We start from the raw sequence: 6,889 nt of genomic DNA on the forward strand, positions 1-6,889 counted from the left end.
ACGCCGCGCCCCGCAGCGCCGGGCTTCCTCCTCGCTGGGGTGGCGTTGGGCCCGCGCGGGCGCTGGGGTGACTGCTGCTGCTCAGCTCTTCGTCTCTGCCGCGCGGCCGCCCGTCGCTTCACACAGGGCTGGATGGTTGCATCGGGCAGGGTGGCTCCAGGATGTTAGGGACTGTGAAGATGGAAGGGCATGAGAGCAGCGACTGGAACAGCTACTACACGGACACACAGGAGGTGAGAAGCGTGCAGGCAGCGGGGTGTTCCTGGAGCCTACCCCGGGGGAACCGGGGAAAGGCGGGCGCTGGGCAGGGCGGGAGGCTGGCGGGCTGGGGGAGCCTCCTTCGTGCCACGGCTGTCCGCCCAGTGCGGCTCTGGCCCGACCTCCCCACAGAGGAGAGGATTTTAGGAAACTCCAGTCTTTGAAAGCACCTGCTGTGGGAAGCACTTGCCTCTTCCCAGCCGAGTCCGGATCCGGACCTGGGGTGCCGCGGGTTGGTGGGCGGACGCCGGCAGGAGTTGGAGGCAACTCTGAGAAAGCTAGAGCGCGCCTGTAGGGCGCCCTCTTTGTCCCTTCCTTTAATTCGCACATGCCTCGTGATGAAAGCGCTCTGCTGCTAAGTTGGGCTTCTTAATAATGAAATGATTCCGAAATTGTATGAAACTTCTTGTTCTTCAAAAGTCCCCTTTGGGGAGAAGTGTGCACATTCTTCTGTAGAACCACTGGGTGGCGCTAGTGTGAGCTGGCTCTTCCTCCAGCACTCAGGGCCGAGAACCTGTTTCTCTTCATTGTCCTCTTGGTGGCACGTACAAGGGGTTTCTTTTACAATGTGCACAAAAGGATTGCGAGAAAAACCAGGTACAGGCAGGACCACTACCTGTTAAAAGTATTTCTCTGGAAATAGCTGGCGATTACTCTGAAAACGCTTATTGAAACTGCTTTGGATAATCTTGGGGGGAGGGGAATAAACACCAAAGTAAAGTATACTTTAAGATGTGATAAGAAAAATATAGAATGAGAAAATATGTTCATGGGTCATTTATTTAGATTTGTGGGTTTATATATTTACAAACTTATCTCTGAGTTTATTTGCATACCATAGCGTACAGTGTATTCTTATTTAAATGTATTTGTTCACCTTTTATATTTTCAAATGGAGTCATATTTGCTGATGAAAATAAATATAAAGACATCATTATTCTTTATTAAATTAAAGTAGTTTTTATATACCTAGACTCTGTATACATTTCTAAATCTAGGGCAGTCCTAAATTGCTGCTAAGAAAAGTTTTCAGTGCTGATGATTTTAAAGAGAGCCCAGAACTCTTCCAAAGGTTTAATTATGATTCAGTCATTTCCACTCACCAGTCAGTTAAGTCTCCCAGCGAAAGAACTTTCTTACAGGTTAAAGCTACGACTTAGGAAGTAGAATAGCATTAAGAAAAAAATAAGCAGAGTTTGGTTTTGGAATTTTAAATTATTCTAAACTACTCAGATAGTGTGAAAGGCCAGGCTTTGAAATGATCACCAGCAACATATCAGTATGTGGAAAAATAGATGATTATTTCGACAGATTGTGTCACCAAATTTTTCAAACGTTAGGGGACTGGAAATAGGTAATGACGAAATTAATGCAAGTTTTCGTATGGCTTGCAGAGGTGCATACATAAAGTCACGTTCAAGTTGAATGTGCGTGATGTATTCGTATTATTACACACTCCTCACTGCCCCTTCTCCTCTTGCAGGTTTACTTTTTCATTTTGTATTTCCCAATCTCATTTAACTTCGGAGTTTGTTTCCGTTTTAATATTACAGTTGCTACAACTAGGTGGAAAACATTACTTCTAAATATAATAAACAACAAAAAGTAACCATTTGGAGAAAGCTCCTAAGCCACTAAACCAGTTGTTGTGAAATGAATGATTCAGGGGTCACACGGCCATGGATCATTTGCTCTATCAAAGAGAGTTCAGTTAACAGCCACTCCGCGTAGCCGAGGCCATTGCGCAGTCCGCAGAGCCGCTCAGGCGAGGTAGGCTCGGAGCTGGTGCCCTGTTTTCTGCCCCGCGGGGCTGCGCTGCCGAGCCCACCTCGGGTCAGGGATTAATTCTATTTTCGGAGTTTTAAAGGCAATTTGCCCTAAAGGGCGCTTTGCTGAGCCCAGTCTCGGGTGCATGGCGTGGATGGAGGGGCCGTGGAACCGGCCTCTCAGCCTGGCTTGTAAGGCGATTACACATTTTCCTGGGGATGTATTTTCTGCAAGTGCTTGTCTTTTATGCCTGCCGCGTTAGGATTTTCCCCCTGCGGTGCAAAACCTCCCTTTGCTCGGTCTGGGGAGGACGCCTGACAGTTTGCCCCGGGTGGTGGGGTCCCGTGGTTTGGAGAAATACTGTCCTCTTGCCCTTGGGTTTGCCCCGGGCCGGCCGCTAGCCCGCGCCCACCACTAACCCCGCCCTTCGGGGCCTTTCCCCCTCGCTGTCTCCGCTCCAGGCCTACTCCTCGGTCCCGGTCAGCAATATGAACTCGGGCCTGGGCTCCATGAACTCCATGAACACCTACATGACCATGAACACCATGACCACGAGCGGCAACATGACCCCGGCCTCGTTCAACATGTCCTACGCCAACCCGGGCCTGGGTGCCGGCCTGAGCCCCGGCGCCGTGCCGGGCATGCCGGGGGGATCGGCGGGCGCCATGAACAGCATGACGGCAGCGGGCGTAACGGCCATGGGGGCGGCGCTGAGCCCAGGCGGCATGGGAGCCGTGGGCGCGCAGCCGACAGCCTCCATGAACGGCTTGGGGCCCTACGCGGCCGCCATGAACCCGTGCATGAGCCCCATGGCGTACGCGCCGTCCAACCTGGGCCGCAGCCGTGCCGGCGGCGGCGACGCGAAGACCTTCAAGCGCAGCTACCCGCACGCCAAGCCACCCTACTCGTACATCTCACTCATCACCATGGCCATCCAGCAGGCGCCCAGCAAGATGCTGACGCTGAGCGAAATCTACCAGTGGATCATGGACCTCTTCCCCTATTACCGGCAGAACCAGCAGCGCTGGCAGAACTCCATCCGCCACTCGCTCTCCTTCAATGACTGCTTCGTCAAAGTGGCACGCTCCCCGGACAAACCGGGCAAGGGCTCCTACTGGACACTGCACCCGGACTCCGGCAACATGTTTGAGAACGGCTGCTACTTGCGCCGCCAGAAGCGCTTCAAGTGCGAGAAGCAACCCGCGGCCGGGGGCGGGGGCGGGAGCGGGGGCGGCGGCTCCAAGGGCGGTCCTGAAAGCCGCAAGGACCCCTCCGGCGGTGCCAACCCCACTGCCGACTCTCCCCTTCTCCGGGGTGTGCACGGCAAGGCTGGCCAGCTAGAGGGCGCGCCGGCCCCGGGGCCCGCCGCCAGCCCCCAGACTCTGGACCACAGCGGGACGGCGGTGACAGGGGGCGCCTCAGAGCTGAAGACTCCGGCCTCGTCCGCTGCGCCCCCCATCAACTCCGGGCCGGGGGCGCTGGCATCTGTTCCCCCTTCCCATCCGGCGCACGGCCTGGTACCCCACGAGTCCCAGCTGCACCTGAAAGGGGACCCCCACTACTCCTTCAACCACCCGTTCTCCATCAACAACCTCATGTCCTCCTCGGAGCAGCAGCACAAGCTGGACTTCAAGGCATATGAGCAGGCACTGCAGTACTCGCCCTACGGCGCTGCGTTGCCCGCCAGCCTACCGCTCAGCAGCGCCTCAGTGGCAACCAGGAGCCCCATCGAGCCCTCAGCCCTGGAGCCGGCCTACTACCAAGGTGTGTATTCCAGACCTGTCCTAAACACTTCCTAGCTCCCGGGACTGGGGGTTAGTCTGGCATGGCCACGCTGGTAGCAGGAGAGAAAAAGAAATCAACAGCAAACAAAACCACACATACCAAACCAACAACATAATAAAATCCCAGCAACAATTTTTATTTCATTTTTTTGTGCACAATCTTTCCCTCAGTGCAAAGGACTGTTACTCTGTTACTGTGTTTAAAACGCGTTGTGTATATTATTACAAAGACAACCCACCCCAACCAACATTTCTTTTTTCCTACAAAGTTTAACAATCCAGCATTGTATATATAAAATCCTCCTCCTTCCTTGCCCCTTTCCCTTACTTCCCTTTCTCCCCTCCAGACAAATTCTAGTCTGTGCAGGGTGTATTTAAAAAAAAAAAAATGGTCAAGCTTGTAAAATATTTGTTTTGTGCTTTTTCCCCCTCCTTACCTAACCCCCACAAGTTTACAGGTCTGTGGCAATACTCTTAACCTAAAGAACTGAAATGGTGAAGAAACAAGTAGACACTAGAGGCTCTTAAAAAGTATTGAAGGACAATACTCCTGTTATGCAGCAAAACATAAACAGATTATAAACATCAGAGCCATTTGTTTTTTCAGCTTATATTTCTGATACGTTCAGATAGCAGATTCTTAAATGAAATACATATACATTGTGTATGGACTTAATTATGCACATGCTCACATATGTAGACATCCTCCATATACATGACATATAGAGGAAATAGGTGATATACATGCTACATTTTCAAGAGTTGCCTGACCAAGAAGTTACAAAGACCACCCCCAACCTTGTCCTCTCCATCCATGTAAGGCCTTGAGGATCAATTACTCAAGAATTGCCTTCCTCAAGAATTCTGCTTCTTGCTTTGCAAAGTCCCATGGTCATGTCATTCTGAGGTCACATAACATGTATAAAAGTAGCTTCTATGTATGTAATACCATTTACAGAATTTTTTTTCCCAGAAAAGGAATATTACAATGTTGGAGGAGAGATGTTATAGGGAGCCATGTTTCAAAATTTGGTCCAAGATTCCAAAATCCAATTGATTGTAGCCATTTTAATTATAGCCATCGTTTGCTTGTTTCATCCAGTGTTAATGCACTTTCCACAGTTGGACATGGTGTTAGTATAGGCAGACGGGTTTCATTATAATTCTTCTTTGCTTTCTTGATGTTCTTAATTTATTGCATGGTTTATTCTTTTTCTTTTTTTCTTTACAGCTGAGATCGCTTTAAATGATGGTTAAAATTACAGATTAAAATGTTAATTTTTATCAATGTGATTGTAATTAAAATATTTTGATTTAAATAACAAAAATGAAAACAGATTTAAGCCGTGAAATATGTTCTTGATCGTTTGAGTTAAGGACTTTAAATAAAGCAAATGTTAACAAAAAAAGATTTCTGTTATCCTCATTCAGTGAATTAAATCCAAAATAGATATTCTGAATATGATATTTTTCAAAGTCTGGAAGGGAATATAAATGATGAAATGAAAATCTAAAACAAAATTGTCATTGTTCCGGTTATATTTATTTAAGAGAACATAGGGCTAGTAAAAAGCAGTTAGGAAAACTCAGTAAGAGTAAGTAGATAATTATTCCAAGAATTGAGACTTTTTTTAAGATTCTTCATTCACACTAACGTGTTTTTCAGTTTTTTGACGGGCTTAAGCCTTCTGTGTTTCCTTTGAGTTTTTCCCCAATGAAATCAAATTTTAATGTAACCACCTTCCTCCCTGCATCTGTCATTTCCCTTTATCTGAGAAGTATTCAAGTGAGAATAAAATACAAACTAAGTTGTCTACAAGAGAGGATCTTGAACCCTCTTCTCATTAAAAGAGAAACAAAACTTAATCAGAGTAGCTTTGGAGGGAATGGCAGGAGGGAAGTGAACTCACTCCTGCAAGGGAAAGCATTGGGCTACATTCCAACATAGCTGTTATTTTGTATTTTATGAAGATATTTTTAAAAATATTGTTCCTAGAACTTTAAAGCTGATGATTTGTTTGACTTCTAAGAAGCTTTAAAATGCAACGTCACACCCCACAGTTGCTTGGGATCACAAAATCATTAATCTCCTTTGATAGCAGGCTCACTTTTCAGGCCACCTATTTCTTTGTCAGTCTTGTTCGGATTGACATCAACAATAACAACACGAGCTCAAGCAGAGGCTGGCCTTGCCTGAGCCCCTATGTATGAACTCCATTCTCACCAGGGCTTGAACTTGGACAGCCTTTACTTTGATCGCTCCACTCCACACCAGGGACAAGATAAAAAGAGCTGTGAGTCTCTTAATGATCGCGTAATTGCCTCCCCAGATGAAAGAGGGGGTGCCTTGTAGCACTAGAGAAAAATCCAGAAATGCCAACCCGCCGCTCTCACTTGAAAGAAAGAGGAGAGGGAAATCCCTGGTTTGAATAATTTCAAAATTTCATTTCTAGGCCTCAGAGGGACGTTAAAACAAAAGCAAAAAACAACCCAAAGAGGAAAAAAGCTTTGAGTCCCAGAAGTTATTTATATGGCGGGTAAACAAACACTGGCAAATTTGAATTCGAAGTATAATACAAAGGCCAGAGTTTGAGCCTCGGAAATTTTACCCGACTTCACTGAATCGAAAGCTTCTCACTTTCGTGTTTCCCGTCTCCGAGCTCTTTCTCCTCTTCTTTAACATAAGAGCAATATCACTATCTAGTCTTCACCCCACCTGGCGTTAGTCGCCGTAGCTCTTGCTCTCTTACTTGGCGAAGACTTTTTTTGGGTTTGCAGAGGGCAGAGGCTCCTTTGGAGACGGGCCTGGGAATCTAGGTTGGTCGGTCTCGGGAGCAGGGTTGGTCTCGGCGTGAAGCCGTCCTGCAGGCCTAATTCCCGCCTCATGGGTCTCACGCGATTTTCTGACCGCGCATTCTGCCAGCTCTAGGCGAGCGGCGACCCGCGTGTTAAAGCGCGCGCGGGTAGGGAGCCAGGGAAGCCGGTTGCCGGGGAAGGAGTGCAGAGGAGGACTACAAGCATCTCGACGTGACAAGTGCAGTTAGTTCTTCATTGTTTGGGCATTTTCCCCTCCTAGGGAA

At 48.0% G+C, this 6,889-nt stretch overlaps 1 protein-coding gene across 1 annotated transcript; it reads left to right on the forward strand.

The window, feature by feature from the left end:
- Nucleotides 1–20: 20 nt before the first annotated feature.
- On the forward strand, nucleotides 21–5,609 carry FOXA1 (forkhead box A1). Its single transcript, XM_004376496.1, has 2 exons — nucleotides 21–233; nucleotides 2,487–5,609. The coding sequence occupies exons 1-2, from the start codon at nucleotides 162–164 to the stop codon at nucleotides 3,822–3,824; spliced, it is 1,410 nt and encodes a 469-aa protein (XP_004376553.1). The 5' UTR covers nucleotides 21–161; the 3' UTR covers nucleotides 3,825–5,609.
- Nucleotides 5,610–6,889: the final 1,280 nt, after the last annotated feature.

The sequence above is a fragment of the Trichechus manatus genome, unplaced genomic scaffold, assembly GCF_000243295.1.
Source record: "Trichechus manatus latirostris isolate Lorelei unplaced genomic scaffold, TriManLat1.0 scaffold00043, whole genome shotgun sequence".
Lineage (NCBI taxonomy): Eukaryota > Metazoa > Chordata > Mammalia > Sirenia > Trichechidae > Trichechus > Trichechus manatus.

Bases quoted from the DNA above. Each gene is read 5' to 3' on its own strand.
- FOXA1 (XM_004376496.1), top strand. From the start codon at position 162: ATGTTAGGGACTGTGAAGATGGAAGGGCATGAGAGCAGCGACTGGAAC. The intron at 234-2,486 runs GTGAGAAGCGTG...TCTCCGCTCCAG, and splicing joins ACTACACGGACACACAGGAG to GCCTACTCCTCGGTCCCGGT.